This window comes from Theobroma cacao, chromosome 7 (assembly GCF_000208745.1).
Source record: "Theobroma cacao cultivar B97-61/B2 chromosome 7, Criollo_cocoa_genome_V2, whole genome shotgun sequence".
Taxonomy (NCBI): Eukaryota; Viridiplantae; Streptophyta; class Magnoliopsida; order Malvales; family Malvaceae; genus Theobroma; species Theobroma cacao.
Genome location: NC_030856.1, coordinates 10,261,192 through 10,281,609, shown reverse-complemented (window position 1 = coordinate 10,281,609; position 20,418 = coordinate 10,261,192). Strand labels below are relative to the sequence as shown.

The 20,418-nt window shown below is 32.0% G+C and overlaps 1 protein-coding gene and 1 long non-coding RNA gene across 2 annotated transcripts; one reads left to right on the top strand and one right to left on the bottom strand.

The window, feature by feature from the left end:
• Window positions 564-1,677, top strand: LOC108662915. Its single transcript, XR_001928776.1, has 2 exons — window positions 564-641; window positions 1,515-1,677. It is a non-coding gene; the product is annotated as an uncharacterized LOC108662915 (long non-coding RNA).
• LOC18594593 lies at window positions 9,082-17,365 on the bottom strand. Its single transcript, XM_018125128.1, has 5 exons — window positions 16,805-17,365; window positions 15,729-15,874; window positions 14,733-14,789; window positions 13,960-14,023; window positions 9,082-12,015 (listed from the first exon to the last, which is right to left on the bottom strand). The coding sequence occupies exons 1-5, from the start codon at window positions 16,848-16,850 to the stop codon at window positions 9,941-9,943; spliced, it is 2,388 nt and encodes a 795-aa protein (XP_017980617.1). The 5' UTR covers window positions 16,851-17,365; the 3' UTR covers window positions 9,082-9,940.

Below are 20,418 nucleotides of genomic sequence, written 5' to 3'. Positions count from 1 at the left end.
CTGGTCAAAATGGGTATGGAGAGAGAATGATGTTGGATTGATTTGATTTTAAGTTATGTTAGTGTTTTTAGTTAGTTTAGCATATTTAGAAACAAAACAACAAGAAAAGAATTCATTTTCCCCCATCACCACTATTGGTCAAATTTTTTAGGGAGGATATTGTGGCTGAAATTTATGATATTTCATGATATTTGGGTGATATTTGATGTTTGGTGAGGCTAGAAATTAAATGGGAAATTTTGGTGTGAAAATCTGAATTTTTACCTAATGTATAAACATATGTGATTATTGACTCGGGACTGATAAATTGAATCTCATTCACAGTCACTGAGGTAATTTAGGTATAATTGGAGTGTAGAAAGTGAGAAGAATTGATTTGGAGTTAAATTGGAGATTTTAGCCATTTAGACCGAGTATGGTGTGACTTAGGTCGAATATCACATTTAAGTGATTAATCAGACATTTTGCATCCCATCGCATGCATTCATTTAGATTTAGAGAGCCTGAAATAGTTTATGATAAATTGACACAATTTATTGAAATTCGTGTCACGTATGATGTATAGGTGATGAGCCCTCTAACAAGGGTCAAGAGATTGTGCCCAAAGACCGAAAATAGAAGTATATCGAACTCCTAGTACTGTGAGTAACCTTACCATCATTTTTATTATCTAAAGTATGTTTTTAATCGATTTTAGTGAAATTTTATGAAAACGAGTTTAAATGGTAAATCTTGAGTTTTACAAACAAAATGTGTCTACATGAAAAGATTTCATAAATTGTCTCGAAATTGAATGATGATTTTGAAAAATAGAGTAATTGGAGACCACTTGTTGTGAATTGAATTTATGATTTGAATCGAATGGCTTATGACAGTATTTACATGAATGGCTGAATCGGTATTTATGTTGAAATGTATGAAATGTGTATTTAGCCTTGAAGGGTTGTGAATTACAATAATTGCCATATCATGTTATTAAACTTTATTGTATGGTAGATTATATATATTAATTAATCACTGCAGTAGGGGGTTTCTGTGGACCAGTCTTTAGAGGGTCACGGTAAACCTCATTATATTCTTACCTCGAACGGAGAGGCGCGTAGGGTATCTCCTGAGGTAAAGCTTAGGGTTCACTTCACCCCAAACCACCACGTGAAGGGGAACTCAACCAACTCCAAGGAACAGCTGTGTTTTTCTCAAACAAAAAATATGTTTTAAGTGTATACGAAATTTTAATAGCCTTGGCAGGCTTGAGTGTACGCCTCTGATCAAGGTGTCATCGAGTACTATTTGATGGCATGAGCCAAATGTTTATAGAAGTCATAAGCCTTAATGAGAAATTAAATGAAATACAATCGTTTGCATGGGTTGGGATAAATTTTCAAATTGTGAAATACTTAAAAATGATGGGATATTTTAATTGTCTCATTTTACTCAGCTTTAGCTGATTTAAATGATGTTTGTTTACTCATTGGGATTTTATAATCTCACCACCCTCCTTTCCACCCTTTCAGGCTCAGAGTAGGCTGTAGATAGCTGATTCCATCGAGGGCTTCCATTGGACTTGCGTCCTCCGAACTGTAGATTCACCGTTTTCCTAACTTCTAGTCATTCGTGGGCCCGCTTGATATTGTAAATTAAATTAAATTAATTTACATGCATTGGTTTACTGTGTCACAGTATGAATGAAATTGTTTTGCTTTTATGTTACAAAAAGTATTTACGTATAACTCTAAAATTACTGTCTATAAGAAAATAAAATATTTTATTGAACATTTTGTTTTGTCTTCTCATTATATTCAAATAATTATAATTTCATTTTAAATAAAGGTTTTAGATGCTTAAACTTATTTTTTATTGTAAATTATGCGATTGGTACTTGCTTACTACATTTTTAACTGGTTTCGAAATTTTCAGTAGAAAATGACCAAAATACCCCTGTGAAACGAAAACTTTTATTTTATCTGTTTTAAATTGAAAATAGCTCAAAATCCTTTGAAACATTATATTTGGCAACGATTACTCACCGGAGGAAATGAGAAACTAATATTAAGTCTTGCGGAATTTCGATTGGCATTTCGGGAGATAAGTGCCCATCGGAGCACCGCGGCGGTTGTCATGGGCTCGAGGGGAGTTCCGGGTCGTGACAAGTTGAGTTGACTACAGCATTGATTGTCTTGTCTAGTTGTTTTCAACTTTGATAAGCAAAAGCATGTGTTTCTGCTTCAGTTTTTTGCATTGGCATGCTCTCTGATTGCTCTTATTTATATAATTGTTTGTTCTTTTGAATTTTGTTTTATTTTTGTATTGTTGATGTACATGATTTTGTTCTTGTGAGTTGTGGCCTAATGGGGGTGGTTTTTTTCTTATTTTGGTTTTTGAGTTTGGGATTGTGAATAGTTATTTTTATTCTCTGTGGTTGTTTGTCTAGGGAAGTTTTTTTTTTGTGATATATAATGAAATCTCTTTCTTTCAAAAAAAAATTTTAAAAAATTGTGTTATGTTAATTGTTAGGTTGTTTATGTTGACAATTATGTGCTGTTAATTGAGTGCAAACAATTGGGATATTGTGCTATTAATTGAGATTTCCTTTGCAAACAATTGCTTATCACGTTTAATATTAGCAATGTGGAAAATGGAAAAAGAAAACTTCATGAAACTCTATGGAAAAAGGCTGTTTGAAGGAATATCGATGAAATAGATCATCTAGATTGAATAAGTAAAATTATTTAACTTAATTAAGGTTTAGGATAATTAAGCAATTAAATAAATGAGTAAATTTAGATTAATTTAAAATTAGTTAAATTAATTAAGGTTGTATTTTAGGGTAATTAAAGAATTTAACTAATCAAATTAATGAAAAAATGGTTTAATTAGTTGCTTAGCAATGAATTAAATATTTAAATTTTTTTCTGCTCAGTATTAAATAGTTAAATTAATTAAGGGTTTAATGAGTGAATTAAATAATTTAGTTAATTATTAATTAATGGTTTAGGGTTTAAGAAATTAATTAAATGAGTAATATGATTCATAATATTATATTTCATTTAAATTAGGGTTTAGGCAATTAATTAAATAATTTATGTAAATAAAAATAATCATGTATTAGTAATTAATCAATAAATTAAATTAGTAAATTTAGGAAAAATTAAAATTATTTAACATACTTAATGTTTAGGGTAAGCAATTAATTAAATGAGTAAATTTAATAAAGGTTAAAATTAGTTAAATTAATTAAGGTTGTAGTTTAGGGTAATTAAAGAATTTAACTAATCAAATCAATGAAAAAAATTTTTAATTTGTTATTTAGAAATGAATTAAATTAGTAATATTAGTTAATTAAACAATATTTACGTTAATTAAGGTTTAGGTTAAATTAATTAAATATTACTAAATATTTTTAAAACCATTTACATAAAGTAACATTTTAATAAATTAATATGTTGGGAACAAATAAAATTTTAATAATTCTAATATTTAAATTGGATTTTGTTTTCAATTTATGCTTATGTTAACATTCGCTAACGTATAATTTAATTATATAATTAAATTTAGGGTTTAGTTGTATAAATTAGTTAACTAAATTATAATTTATTTAATTTAAAATATTTAGGGTGTAGTGTTATAAGGAATTAAGTAATTAATTAAATAAGTAACATTATATATTATTATGTTTATTTCATGTATTCTTTCAACTTATGATAGATTAAAGTTTTGTAGGACGAAGAAGAGGTTATATAACTTGGTTTAGAACTAAAAGTTATGTGGTACGTATGAGTTAAATTTTTTTTTTCAAATTAAAACTTAGATTAACAATCTAAGTTTTGGCTTTAATATTAAAGAAATAGTTGCAAAAGCCAAAGTTATATGGCTTCCTACAATAGCCAGAGTGTCACGACCCGGAACCTCCTCAGGCCCATGACAATCGCCGCGACGTCCCGATTGACACTCATTATCCGAAATGCCAACCAGAACCCCACAAGGCTTACATATCAATTTCTTTCCTTTCCTGTGAGCAATCATTGTTAAATATAAAGTTTTTAGAGAATATACACTATTTTAGATCAAAAACAATCAAAATAAAGTTTTCACCACACAGGGGTATTTTGGTCATTTTTTTCTCAAAAATTTCGAAACTGGCTAAAACGTAATATACAAGTACAAAACACATAATTCATATTCAAAATGAGTTTAAAAGTCTAAAATCTTCATTTAAAACGAAATTATGGTTATTTGAATATAATAAGAAAATAAAAGAAATATTAAGGAAAATATTCTATTTTCTTATAAAACAATATTTATAGAGTTATACGTGAATAATTTTTATAGCGTAAAAGCTAAATAAATTTATACATACTGAAATACAGTAAGCCAAAATATTTAATTTAATTTACAATAACAAGAGGGCCCCCGAATAAACAAAAGTAAAGAGGACTGTGAACCTACGGTTTGGAAAATGCAGATCCAATGGTAGTCCTCGATGAGATCAGCTATCTACAGTCTATACTGAACCTGAAATGGGTGGAAAGGAGTTGGGTGAGATTTTGCAATCCCAATGAGTAAACAGACATTATCATAAATATCTAAAGGCGAGTAAAATGGAGGCAAGTTTAAACAACAAATTTCAACCCATTTCATAATGTTTTCAATTTATTTCTTAAACCATAAAATATTTGTAATTTACCAAAACAGTTGTTAAGGCTTATGTCTTTTATTAAAACAAGGCTCAAGCCAAAACTAATCCTCGGGGATACCTTGGCCGAGGCATCTAACCGAGTCCGCCAAGGGTGTTAAAATATTCACACGTGAAACACATTTTTATTTTTAAAACCAGCCGTTCCTTGGCGTTGGCCGAGTTACACATTCACGTGGGGGTTCGACGTGAAGTGAGCTCTAATACTACCCCGGGAGTTACCCTCCTCGCCTCTACAACCGGAGTAACTATATAACTGGGTTTACCGTGCCCCTCTAATAGGCAGTCCACGGAAACCCGTCACTGCAGTGACTAACCCACCAATTTTAATAAAATTTCGACAGTATAACGTGGCTTTTATTTATTTATCCAGCCTGCATAGTAAAACCAACTTACATAAATTTCCCAAATGCACTCACAAAATATAGCCACATATACTCATTTCTCATAAGCCATTCCTAGGAAAATATATATTTTTCAAGTCAATTTGCAGCCTCCAATTACTCAATTTCATAATCAATACAATATATTTTTATTTGTCACATTTATTCCTAAAACATCAAAAATCCCGTTTTAATCTCGTTCTCATTTCATAAAATACATAAAGGGCATTTAAAATAAACTCTAGATAATTTACAATAATAATAAGTTTACTCACCGTTTGTACAAACTAAAAGCTTTCTAAGCGCCCCGATCACTACTCGTCGGGTACGACTTCTTTGCCTTTTCCGGAAGGCTCTCCTCCTAGACACATTACAAAAATTTACACAATTCATCACATTGATGCTAAATCACTATATAATTAACTTAAATCCTATACTAATGCATGGTATGAAATGCAATAGCCTAAAACGGCTTAAACGCGGTATTAACCTATTTTTGGCACTTTGCCCGATAAATTGCTAACGCGCTCCATTTTAGCTCTAAATCATCCCATTCTCTCTCCAACATTTCTAACCATTAAATATCAGCCAATAACCTTCTAAAAACAACAAAATCAGCTCACTCCCTTCCTTGGAAAATTCGGCCAAAAATGGGACATTAACTCGGTTAATTTTCTACTTTGTTTTTCTATCACGTTTAATCGTTTTTCATCATTTTCTCTTCATTTCCCTTAGAATAAAATCAATTCATCATCATTGTACAGCATTGAGCATCCAGCCAAGAGTGGGTATTGTGAAAATTTAATGATTTCTTGCCCAATTTAATTTCTAAACACATTTAACTAACTAAAACTATCAATTTAACTAAAAATCAAAACCTAAAAATTTCAATTTCTCTCCCCTAGAATTTCGTCCAGCCCTTGATATCACTTTTTGATCTCTCTCCTCAAGCATGCTAAATGGAAATAAAGGCATAGGAAAGGTAGAAATCAAGCTAAAATCGAAAAATCTTACCGTTAGACGCGTAAACGGTCGAAAACCGCGAATTTCCCTTTGAATTTTCTTGTTTCTCTTTGGTTTTTCTTTTTTTCTTCCTTTCCTCTCTATTTCCTCTCTTGTTCTTCCTTATGGCCGGCCAGCACTTAAAATTTGGGTTTAAATGGGCTGACTTTTCATTAAAATAATATTATATCATTAAAAAATGCCACATGTCACTTTCCCATTGGCCCATTTTTAAAATTTCATCCATTTGTTTCCAAATTTTCACCATACACTTGTCTCATATATTCATAGCTTAGATAAAATTCTCAGACTCATCCAAAGTCTCGGTGGAGTAATTTTTGAAATTTACACTTTTGCCCCCGTAAAAGTCAAAAATTACATTTTTGCCCCAAAAATTGAAAAATTGCCCATAGACATATTTTTCATCCCTTATACTCATACCATTCTCCAATTTGTCAAATTTGATCTAAATTCTCTCAAAATCTCAAATTTTGTCCGTGGGTGGCAAAATTACGATTTTGCCCCTACACTCCAAAAATCACCAGAATTAAACTTTTTCACTTCCTATCATTAAATTATACTCCAAATAGTTAATCTTGGTCAAAAATTTCACTCCATGATCAAATTATTATCTTAGGTGGCAAAATGACGATTTTGCCCTTGAATATCAAAATTTCTAATTTTACCCCAAATAAACCCTCGAAATCCGAACAATCATTTTTAGTCATTCCTAGACTATAAAATATTAAATTTCATCCTACAATTCCTATTTGAACTAGTTCGAGGTTAAATCAATTTAAATGTACCGTTAGGTACAATATCGGGTTTCGTCTATTCTTAGGTGCTTTTCTAGCGTAATAACATGCTACTCAATGCATGTATGTCATGACATGTATTTATAGGGTCGGGTTTTACACAGAGAGATGAGCATCATAGTAGCCTCATCAACTTTAGGTCCAAAAGTCCCTTCTCTTTGAGAAAAGATGACTCACCAGTTTTACATAATTAATATTATTCATTCGAATTATAGTAAAATCTCTTTAAATTAAAACTCGAAAAATTAATAACTTTGATTAAATAATATTTTTAGTAGGTCTCAACTTGGAACCAACGTGATAAATTAATAATTCATTAAATTTATAAAATGATACATTCAAACAAAACACATGCGTCTCACTTGATATATAAATTAATAATCTTGTTATATATTAAAATTATATATTTACATAACTCAATTATAAGACCTTTGTAAAATATGACTCAAATGCTACTTGTTTTTTATGGAAATTAATGTCTCTTTGGACCTCATCTCTAACTTTTCTTAGTGCATTAACTTTTCATTTGTCATTGTTGACTTCTTTACACTTTTGAGTTGAGAAGTCATTGTGTTTAATTTTACCGTTTGTAAATGCTTTTATTTGATTTAATGTTCATGAAGTATATTAATTAAGTGTACATCGAATGTAATTTTAGTTTGTTGCAAAAATTGATAGATTTATGACTTCTATTTAATAAGACTAATTATATTCATGAATTTGTTTTAGTTAAACAAATACATAAATTAATGAGTAATTCGGTAATTAGGTAATATTTGTATAATCACAATATACAATACATGTATTAAGTTCAATATTTTGAAAAAAAATAAAAAATAACTTGATAAATTAATTTTTTATTGATTAATGTATAAATTCATAAATTATTAATTTATTGATTAATTAATGTGTCGATTAATTAATAAATTTTCATGACCTTAAATGTATTAATTTATAGAGATTTTACTACATTTTGAAAAAAAAAAAAGAGGTTTTTTGGACCTAAAATTGAGGCTGCCATGATCTTTCTTGCCATTGCAAGAAGCAATAACTTTGGCTTTTACAGACCACTTTTTCAATATTAAAGTCAGTTTAAATTGTTAATCTAAATTTTAATTTGAGAAAAAAATAATTTACCTACAAAATTACCAACAAAAATTTCCATCAGTAATACCAATAAAAAATACAGACAAATTTCTCTCATTATCGACTAAAAATCGATTGACAGATCGAAGCTGTTGTTGATCAAATTGTCGACAGAATGCTCCATGGGTAAGTTACGAAATATGTCATCACCAACGGAATTTCCATTATCGACAACGCTATTGCCCACAGAATTTTGACAAAATCTTTTTTATTATCGACAGAAATTTTTATCGATAATGACTTCTTTTTTTTTTTTGTAGTGGAAGAAAGCTATAGATACTTGCTTTGAACATGATTTTTCTTTCTTTTTCTTCTTCTTTATAAATCGACAATGGTTATTCTATTTCGAAAAATGATCATTTTATGAACTAAAAGGCTAATGACTATTTCATTCTCCCAATCAAATATATGGTAATGAGTAGGCAACCTGGAGAGATTAAGAAATGCCTTACCAAAACTTTAAGACACGAATAGCCATTCAACATGTTGCGATATTAATTAGCTGAAAATCTGAAAAAAAATTTTGGCTATTTACCTGTTTTTGGATGTGACAAAAATCTAATTAAATATTATATTTATTAATAAATTTACTTTACTAAATGATGAAATTATTACAACTAGTCTTTATTTATTTATATATTAACAAGCCTTTATATTCTTGGACCATTTTTGGGGCTTTGGTAGCTGTAGTTGTATATCAAAGGGAGCTCTGAAGTGCGAAAGAATAAGTGTAGATTTCTATCAAATTTGCCTTTGTAATACCTAATGTTTGGCTACTGAGAACGTACGGGAAAAGGAAAGAAAGTTTGCTGTATTCTTCTTTCCCTGGATGCGATGTTGAGAGAAAAAAGATTATAAAAGTAAATACCCCCTTACCCCAACTAAGCAAACACATCAACATGGCACATGTTAGCTCTTGACTGCTTAAATACTTTGCACTTCAAACATAATATTTAACATTGTATATGATTAAATTTGACTGCTAGTTAACAAGAAGTTGAGTGGGCCTGAATGTTAAAAGAATGGCCAAACAAAACAAAAAGAAAAGAAAAAAGGTAAATCATCTTTGCTAAGAACAGTAAGTCATCCCACAACTTCAAATAACATAGCAAACTAAAGGGGTAAAACAGTTTAGTAAGGCTCCAAAGAATTATTGCCTTGAAACCAACACCTATGTCCAAATGCAGCTGCACTTAGATATGAACAGTCTTTCTTTAATAAAATGAAAAAGATTACAAACAATAATTTCAGGACCACGGAACATTCAAATCAAAAAGCAACACCGGTACCCATATTAAAGGCTAGATTCACCATTTCATCTCAGAAGGCAACACTATCACACCTCCCTGCAAGCTACAATCAACATCTGCATGCCTTTAATCAGTGTCTGAGTGACTACTCCAACAGAGACTAAGACATGATCCATCCCACCTCCTTGGAAAATAATAGTAGGAACGCGGGAAATCTTCTGCACTGAACCCTGTACATACTAACCCACTACACCTCCATACCAGAAATTTCACAACAGAGCATCAAAATAAGCTCCAATGTATGGAAAAGAAAGAACCCAAGGAAAGGAAAATATATCCCAGCAAGGTTCTATCGTAATACACATAGGCCCACTTAAATGTTTTGCTAAAAAAGCAGCATGTTATTAAAGGTAAAAACACATCAACTAGAAAAGCTAAAATCTGAAAGGGGCTAAATTGACCTTTAGTTTAAATGTCCTCAGAGCTTCACCTGAACCATTGAGGATGCTCCATCATAGCCATACGTTTGAAATAGTATAGCTAATTGCATTCCTTTCAGCACATGGCATCACTTGCTCCATACTTTACTTCAACATGGCTGTCTCAAACATGTGCGAATTTAAACTCTTCCTAAGTACCATTTCTTCATGACTATTCTACAAGCACAGACCGCTGAGAGAGATCCCATATCAGCTTTTTCTGCTGATCATTAATGTGGGGTAAACATGCATGTAAAAGATCAACCGGCATTTCCCTTTTAATAGCTCTGGTAGCATCTGACTCATCAATTGCCATATCTGGTTTGACCTGCAAACGCAAGGACTGCATCACAGTATCATATTTGTTTACACAATACTTGGTAAGAAGGTTAAAAAATTCATCAAATGAGGCCTTCCAAAGGGACTGATTGGTCATATTATAATTGCCAGCAGCTCTAAAATCAATCATGAGTTTCGTTGCCCTATCAAGGACAGACTTAAGAATAAGAGATGCCCCATCTCCAGCAGGACTTCCAACCGGACGAAGAGGGGGCTGCTCTGAGGAACAAACCACAGCTGCAAGACAGACACTAAGTGCACGAAGATCCATGCCATGAACACATGACGAGACAACCCTTGCAAGGTTATTTGTAGTTTCTGCTGCTCCTGGATCAGAGGGTAGGCCTCCAAACAAGAACCTTAAATGACGGAAAATGGCCATGCAGACAACTCGCATAAGCTCACCACCGGGAAAAACAAGCTGAAGGTATCTTGCAAGCAGCTTCCGGCCTTTGGGAAGGGAAACTATCCGTAAAAATACAAAATCGTCCTTATGAGCAAGCTCATCTGTATGACCATTCTTGCCAAGTGGGTCAACCAATTGAAGTGATGCAGCCAGGCCTTCCAACAAAACCTGTCGTCTTTGTCTCAGCTGTGCTCCACTATCCTGCAACTGATTAAACTGTAAAAACCGGTCAATATCATCTACATCAAGAAGAAGGCATAGACCATCCTCGATTGTAACTCTAGCAGCAAGCATTGGTTCCTGTTCCAGGGGCATATCAGAAACTTTCTGTTCATTGTTGCTGACAGCAGATGAATTTGGAGGGTCAACTTCAAGAAGAGGGCGAGGCCTGCGAATCGAAGAGAAAGGAACCCTTCCAAGAGCATCAACCTGGAGAAACGCATGTGGCTCGGTATTAGCACGTGCTCGGGGAGGAAGATCCCTAAGATGAGTTGGGCAAAAATGATGTCTCAACTTTGCCCCAGCATATTTTCTTGCAAGACAAGCCTGGTGGTAATAATCATCCACATAAGGATCGTTACTGTGAGTTGCAGCAAGCTGCATTCTAAGAATGCCCTCAATCTCATCAGTAGACATGTATTTGGATCTAAACTGAGGCCATCCAATATCACTCTTCAGTCCACTGTTATCAAAGCCCTGCTGAGAAAATCGTGGATTCTGCCTACTTCTTTGAGCTGATTTCGGTCTTTGATCTCTCAGATCACCAAGACCAAGTATAGCTTCAAACTTGTTCATTAGAGGTGGGGATGGGGAAAGATGAGGATTAAATAGTTGCGACTGTATCCCTGACAAATGGCCAAATGATGGCTGAACAGGATGTTGGAGTCTCTGCTGGTGCGACTGCAGCTGTGGCATTAATTGTGATGGAATCAAACCATTTTGATGAGATAACTGTTGTTGCAACATATTGTTTAAAACACTGGTATTATCTCCGCCATATAAGTTCGGCTGGCTCCCCCATTGATTTGACGGCCGATTATTGACAGACAAACCAGGAGGGAATTGAGGCATATTCCCAGCATAATGTGACCCATGATGTAAACCTGGCAATTGAAGCTGAGAATTAGAGAAGGAAGAGAGGTTTGGCGAAGAAGCCATCTGTGATCCACCAGCCATATGCGGAATATTCAGGTGACCAGAATGGTGGTTTGGTGAAGCTTGTGGAGATCTGCCACCAGGGGGAGGGTAAGAAGTGTAAGAAGATTTTGGAACTAGAATTGGTTCACTAGAGAAATGTTGATTGTGATGGTGTTGCAGCTGCTGCTGCTGCTGCTCAGGGTATGAGGATGTCCTGTACAGATGCTCTGAGTCCAAATTGGGCACAGAAGAATATGGTTGTGATGACCAGCGTTTGCCTTCTGGAATACTTTCAGTCTCAAGAGCCTGCTGATCAAACCAGTTACGAAATTCCTCCCCATGTGCCCATTCAGCAACAGATGAACCTTAAAGGAGAACACCATGTTTAGAATAATGAGAAATATGTCAACATAAATATGGCATTATATGCATGTATGTTTGTTAGCGCCTTCACTCTGATAATGTAGGGTTCTAGTGCCTAGATAACTATTTACAAACAAAAGTAATGGATAATAATGTTGATACACAACTTTTTGTTATAAATGGAAGTGAAGGAAACCTTGCACTAGTGTTTGATGATGACTAGCAGTTAATTATGATAATGCATCATCATGGAGCACATTAGGCAACGGATTGGACCAAACTCTTTAACATTTAGTGACAAAATTATATATTTTAAGCTTATTCGATAAAATACATAAAATCATCTTCATCATATACATGTGTCGGTGTGTGTGTGTAGAAATTGCTGCTTTACTTCACTGCGATGATGTAAGGGGTGCCACGGGTGCACCTTGCACATTTTACGTCTCACAGCCTCAATCCAATCACCCTAATTAAGAGAAAACTAAACGAGTGATATAGAAATGTTAGTAACAGGGCAGACGGAAGCATAGAAGATTTTGAGAGTGTCAATGCCGCATACACAATTATAGTACATTATCAAGAGGCTTGATAAACACTGCTAGAAACAACAACAATTGATTTCAATAACAACATTTTGACTAATTAGTATTACGAATATCATGACATAAGAATGTCACCAATGCTATATTTACAACTAATTATTTTGCCTACTAGGGGATCTAATTCTTACAATTGTCTTACTTAGAGCAGCATATAAGAAATTTCAAAACAATGGAGAAAGGAATTTCAACAGCCTGACTGAGGTGAGCATCATCAAATGGATTTCACTCAAGTCATGTGACAAATATAGCTATTAAAGGAACATGTTTCACTCCGATCTGCAAACATTTATTCTGTCCCATATATATGAATAACAAGAACAGCTTCATCTCGTGCATGAAGGTTGTTGAGTTCGAGGATGAGATATTCAATGAAGTTCACACCTGAGATGCTTAAGGCACTTGAATGTATCCAAATTTTCCGATTTAATTAACATTAGAGAAGGCCAAAAAAGAAAAAAGAAGGCAGGGGGGAAAACAAAACAAGTTTAATAATAAATTTGAAGGTGGCAAGAACGCTCTAAATTTATCAAAAACTCTTCCACACATACATATCAAAATTATGTTAGAACCCTAAAATACATATATATGTATATACACACACACAGGGTTCATAATCAAAGACAAGTCTTGCATAGGTTAGATTTACATTCTATTTTAATGCATTTCTAGTATGTTTTTGCTTGACTACTTTACAGACAACAGTCTACATTGTGACAACCCCTGCCCCTTCCCAAGGAAAACCATTAACCACCAACTCCCAATTGAAAAAGGATCTCCATCGCAGATTTTTAGTACAACTATCCAATGCCTTTTTTCAGAAGGAGCATGTCCACCACACCTAAGCATTTATGTGGTAAAAACTGTATAAAACTCTTATCAGATGCTACTAGCAACGACCTTTCACCAAATAACTCAATTCTGAAGCAAGTAACTCTAATTTTATCATTTCTTTTTTCTAGCTATGAAATCATTAAAAACCAAAAACAGTCTGAAAATAGTTAACCTGATCTAAATTTTTTATATATCTTCCACTTGATCCCAGGATGTCTTATTTTTATTCACATCACTTGATAGTTTTCCAGAACTTGTACATAATATTCCATTAAGTGAACTGGAATCATACAGCTACAGTCCACACTTCACTGCAGTCAAAAGGATGCATACATCAAGGTTCACCAATCAGCATTGATGATAAATAGATCACATCAAAAGTTCTACATGAAACAAATCTAAAAGTGATTGGACCTCAACTACATCAATCATCACCAATTTACGTATAGAAGAAAGTTTTTTCTTTTGGCCATTACTGATAAAAGAAATTTATGAGATTAATAGACTCACTTTCTCTGGATCCCCTATCACCAATTATCCCTGAGCCTCTTGGTCCACTAACAGCTGTGTTTAACTGCAAGAAAATCACAAGCAAGCATCAGCAAACACTCAACCACCAACTCTAAGCTAGACAAAACCACCAAGAAACATGCATCTCAGTACATGCCACTGGTGAATTGTAATTTTAAAATATAAAGGAAAAAGATAGGAACTTTATCCTTTGTGGACTTTTAATAGTTCAAGAAGTTGATCTAGTCGATAGCAAACAAGGAGATTTAATCTAAAAGCAAAGAATCCTTGCCAATGAATTACATGAATTAAGCCAAATATCGGCTAAGTTAAGGTTCATTCCAAAAGTAGCTTAATGCTAGTGTCATTGCTTGACAGATGTACAATAATAATTAGGAGGATCAATTCTTAGAAAACTGAGAGTTGTTGAAAGAGTTTGGAAAGTAGCTTGGTAAAACATTTATTGTATATCTTAAGACAGACAGGAGCTCAAAAGTAAAAGAGAGTAATTTGGTGAGTTTTCATCCATTAATTCACTCTGCATGGGAACAAGGTAAATGTAATTCCAGGGGCATTTGCACCAAGTTGTGCACGATTGAACTCCCAACAATCTACTTTTAGGATAGGTGCAAGGATTAAATTGTTTTAACGCCATGAAAATATGAAAAGACAATAAATTAGCTAACAGATCAAAATAGAAGTTAATCTATAGGAGGGGAAAAGATCTTTGACTATCCTAGTTGCAAAATAAAGTAACTATGAAGTGGACTAACCTTTGAAAATGTACTAGCAAGATCATCAATGTCTGATAAGGATCTCAAAACCTCACCCTGAAAAAATGAAAAGAAATTAGACCAAGCATCTAGGGCATGAATATTCTACTTGAAATCAACTATGAAAATAAATAAACTTGAAGATTAAATAGTTAGATGCATCAAAAGAACACCTAAAGTGATGAAAATTCTAAATCAACACTTGAAATTTTAACCATATTAGGAAACATTTGAAGTGCACAACTTCACAAAGAGAAAGAGGAGGGGAAGAGATCAATTTCCTCTCTTTTTGGATTTCCCTTTGTTAGTGAGGCATGCCTCATCAGACTCTAGCTACTTCGTCAAAATATTTGCTATTCTGCTTCAGGAAGCATACAAGAAACAGCAAACCTTACTTCAAAAAGCACCCAACTACAACTAACATAATCTGCAAAACCTATTCAAATGTGGAATACAATTTTATTGACAGGATGACTGGGCCATTGGACCAAGTGCTTATACGATATAATTTTCATAAAAAAAATTTACACAAGAGCTACCTCTCATTGTGAAGACCCAGACCCAAGGAGACCAGTAAAATTAACTTAAAAAACAGCCCAACCTATATGGCCATACTGTCAACTTATAAAGGTCAGAATATACAAGGGAAATATACAGAGGACAGGCTTTACAGTGTCTTGCCAGGACAAATGGAACATTACAGAATATGACCTCCCACAGAGTTTTACTCCGTAAATAGGAATAAAATCCTGAACTTCATTAAAATAACAAATAGCATGCCAAACACTAACTAAAGCAATGGCATCTATCTGTTCAAGAAAACAGGGGGAAAAAAAGGCATCTAGCATTGCTTCAGAAGGCTACCTTTCAGCATCATGTTGGGTAGGGTGAGATTTACATTTCAAATTAATAGTCACTACTTCTGTCCTACACTGCATAAATTTCTAAGAACAATTAAACAGGAAAAGGAAACTGAAATGAAACAAGAACATTAACCTCCTCTCGATCGAACAAGAACTCCTCCTGTTCAAGTCCGACTGCTGGTAATTCCGCCTCTTCATCATCTAATCCCCCCAATTCAACTTCCTCAAGAACGTCTTTTCCAAAAAACGCATATTGTGATGCATCAAATACTGCAGCTCCTGCATCATAGAAAGCTTATTTTACTAAAGACAAACTCTTTGACAAAAAAACTCACAACATAAAGAACAGATCATATTTCACTAAAAATGAGTAGCTATACATGTTCAGGAAAAACAACCCAAAACATACATTAATCCAAACTTTTCACCAGAACACCAAGTATATACAAATTTATGCAAAACACAAGGAGTCTTCTTTTTTTTCTTAAGACCCAAACAGCAAGCAACTATCTAATCCACCATGCACTGCCATAACAGCCATTTGTACTGTATGCCAAGGGTATAACCCAATGGTTAGAACTTGAGACCCCACCTCTGAAGTCTCAAGTTCAAACCTTGGGAATGGGCAGGGGATGGGTTAATGAGATGGGAGCAGGTTACCTCCAGTTGTGTAGCCCACGGGCCAGTGGGTCTCCATATGTACAACAAACAGTTTCTCCAATCCCAAATATTCCAACCACCAAAAACAGTCATAATCAAAATCAACCCAACCAAAATACAAGCGCATTTCATCATTAAACCAGAGTGCATTAGTACACAACATCGACCTTTATGATTTCAGTAGTGGCAAATTTACACGCACTATAAAATGAAGCAACAATCAAAATCCAGAAACTTTTAACATCTCGAAACAACAGCATTCCACTTTGAACTCAATCAAACAGTATTATCCAGAATTGCTTTTGCTATAAAACCCTATCCTAAGCATAAAAAACCAAATATTTCTGGATCTATTTTTTCTTTTCTTGTAAACTGCTACCCGTTTGACTTCACAATCAACTATACACTAACTTGTTGACTTTCAACATTTCAAATTTAACTCCATCCAAGATTTAAGCTTAAACCAAGCTAAAAAAAACTAACCCAAAGCTAATTTCACTGAAAAAAGAAAAATATGAACAAAATTGACCAAAAAATCGAAAATCAAACCTGTGGAAGAATCGCCAAATTGCTTAAGATCCTCAGAAGCATCCATTGTATCTACACTTGAAAATACTACTCAAAAAACGAAACCCAAAAACAAAACCCTAATAATTAACTCAATCTCCAATCTAATTTATTTTTTTAAAATCTAAAAAAATAAAAAGAAGAAAGTAATTAAAAGAGAAAGGGCAAAAAAAAGGTTAAAAACCAAGAAACCCCTTTGCAATGAAATTGGGTTTGGTGGATAGAAGATCTGTACAGTATTATTTCATGGTTAAGGATTTTTTTTTTTTTCTTGAAGGGCTTTTTTTTTCAAGTCAAAATTGTTGAGACAAATAGAAGAGAGAGAGTGAAGGGAACCCTAAAAAGAGATAACGATGGTAATTTTATTTTTTATTTATATTTTTTATTATTTTTTTAATTAACTGATTAGATAGAGAATAAAATACGAATTATACAGAGCAGAGGAAGGGGGGCGGCGAAGGAAGAGAGTAAAAATTAAATAATTTTAATATTGTTAGGCGTTTTTGGGTTGTGCCTTTTGGCTTTGGATTTTTTCTGCCTTCCATACGAAGTGGGAAAGAAAGGTGCCCTCCAAGAAAAGATTGGCATCTTCCACAATTATATTACTATTATACCACTAATTGTATCTTTTTTATATTCTGTAATATAATATAAATATATTTTTTTATTTTAAAAAAAATGAACTCAATTCTTTAAATTATTATATATTTTATTTATTTAGTTGTATATATTATAAAAACTTGTCACATATCCTGATTTTATATTTTTATTATTATTTCATTTGCTTTTTACACAAACTTCATTAATTGGTTGTTATATATATCTCTTAATTCTTAACTAAGAGGATACCATGATACGCACCGAGATTTATCATGAGTGAAGAATTTATTGTAATAATATCATGATTTTTTAAAATATTTGATTGGTGTGAATTTTGTGAAACTTTATCAACATTTGATATTAAGAATTGTAAATAGTATTGCATATCGTCACAATAATTGAAACAAAAGTATACAGCATAAGATAACAAAATAAAAAAGAAAAACTAGATATCATATATACATCTTTAGCTTTATTTTACTGATCAATATTTTCTATGTAAAAAAATTTTTAGATACAATATGTACAAAAAAATTTTCAATAAGTTTGAATAATATTAAAAAAAATAGTAAAAGGTGTAATCTTAAATTTGGAAATATTATAAATAATGCTAGTAATAATAAATTACAGATAATTATTTAAAATACTGACATTTTTTAAAAAATTCTTGTAACAAAATGATTATTAATTACACTCATTAAAATTTTGTTAATTTTAATGATGAAATTTTGTAAATTATTTTCATTTGTAATCGCTACTTTTCGATCCTATGTTTTTCTAATTATTTAAAAATAATCCATTTTGTGAAAAATAATCTTGAGATCTCTCAATACTTTGCTAAGTGATTATTAAATTTATTTACTTAATTTTTTTTATTCTTAAGATTTTTTAAAATAATTTTATAAATTTAAATTAATACATAAAAAATAAATAAGACAATCAATGGGTTAGGAAATACTTCAATTGTTGTTGGGTTTGGCCTAAAGCTGATTTGGCTCAACTTCTTTTTTTCCTCTTTCTACCCAACAAAATGATGTAGTTTTAATCTCTAGTAAAATCCTACCTTAACCCTATCTATAAATTTTTTTTTTCTCATTTTAGTTTCTTTTCCTTCTTCTCCCACTAACCTTATCAACCAACCCTTTTCTCTCAACCCTCTTTCCCTTCCTCGTTCCTCGACATCATAGCGATCGTTGGCCTTGGCCATTTACAACGATCGCTCCCTCTTTCATTTTTTTTCTCTTCTCTTTGCCCTTCTGCAGATTGTTTCCTCCCTTTCTAAAAAAGCCTAATCTCTCGTCCGATGACATCTTCTGTTTTTTTTTCTCATATGTCTTAACCCAACCGACCTCTTTCTTTTTTTACCTCTTTCCTTTACAATTTTTTTCTCCTTTATCTCTTTCACAATTGATCCTTCTCTCTCCTTTTTTTTATTTAAACCACCAGCCAACTCTCATTCTTGCTTTTCCATTTTCTTTTTCTTTTTTTTCCTATTCCTTAAAAATCCAAAACAACCTCCCCTATTAACTCTATTTTCCTTTTTATTTTTGGATTGATTTTCCTTTGGATTCTTTTATGTTATTCTTTATGGTTTTTTTCAATTGACTTTTTGGTTTTGTTAATTTTGTAGTTTGAAGCTTAATTTTGTGTTTATGCTTTAACAATGCTATTTTTTTTTTTTGAAAAGTTAAGGTGAATTTCATTAAACACCAAATAACATCATTACAATAAGACATTCATCAATTTTAACTTGCATAGCTCATCATTTTACACATAGGATTAACTCTATAGTTTTCAAATAAATCCTGTGTTTTGAAATGACAAAAAAAAAATTATCAAAATTCATTTAAGTCTTGGAATATCAAGTCCACAAATCCCTTAACACCTTAAAATGAGTTTGAGAAGAAAAACAATGAAAAAGGACTTTGAGTCTCGAATGAAAAGAAGAATGACTATTTTCACATTAAATGCACTCTCAACTACCCTTGAAGTTTCAGCAACTACAAATACAAGCTTTCTTAGCATTTATGAAAGTTGAAAGACTTCGAAACACAACTCATAAGAGAAGAATTTGTCAAAAATCATTCAAAACCCATATTATTCTTCTTTTAATCCTTAAAGTCTTCTAGTACAGTATTTATTGAGCCCTCACTCCTTCACTAAATACTATACCTAACTTGTTATTTAGCCTTTTAGAGGCATACCAACTGTGTTCTCACTCTTCTTAGTATACTTATTTAAATGGTTATACCTAAACGTGATTGTGCTTTAATCCTAAAAAGGCATTATATTGAAAGGTTATGCTTGATCAACAAAAGGTATTGTATTAAATTTTGATCAACCATATGATCCTTCTTCATGACTGATTTCGATATCAGACTAAATATTAATATTTTAATATTATTTTTATTAATAAAATATTATTTTATTCTAAAAATTTTATCTTGTCTCTTTGGTTCCTAAAGTTCCTTATTATGCCTCAATTCGTATCCGACCAACTTTATTTATCACCATATCAAAGTATGGGGCATTTCATATGTACACTTTATAGTATATAACTTGTAATGTCTTTTAACGCATACATTTTATATTATATATTATGTTCATTTATAAAGAATATAATTACTATTTTATAAATTAATAATTACTAAATAATATAATATCTTTGTTTATATAAACTTATTATATATAAACTTAATTATCTAAAAAGAAGTTGTAAGATTAGAATTGTTTGAAACTTAATTATTTTTTTTAATTTCAAGTAATTAAGGATAAATCCATATAATTGATTAAATTAATTAATAAAATTATGATTATTAATTAACTTGTAATGTCTTTTAATATCTATACTTTATATATATTGGGTTCATTATTAAGGAATATAATTACTATTATATATATACACTAAAATACTTTTAATATATATACTTTAAATATAAATATATTTACTTTTTATTTTGTGTTAATATTATAAAAATTATAACTTATAACATTAT

Coding starts and splice junctions, on each gene's coding strand:
- LOC18594593 (XM_018125128.1), bottom strand. CDS start 16,850: ATGGATGCTTCTGAGGATCTTAAGCAATTTGGCGATTCTTCCACAG. Junction 14,790..15,728: donor TCTTGTTCGATCGAGAGGAG/GTTAATGTTCTT, acceptor TCATTTTTTCAG/GGTGAGGTTTTGAGATCCTT. Junction 12,016..13,959: donor TGATAGGGGATCCAGAGAAA/GTGAGTCTATTA, acceptor TTCTCCTTTAAG/GTTCATCTGTTGCTGAATGG.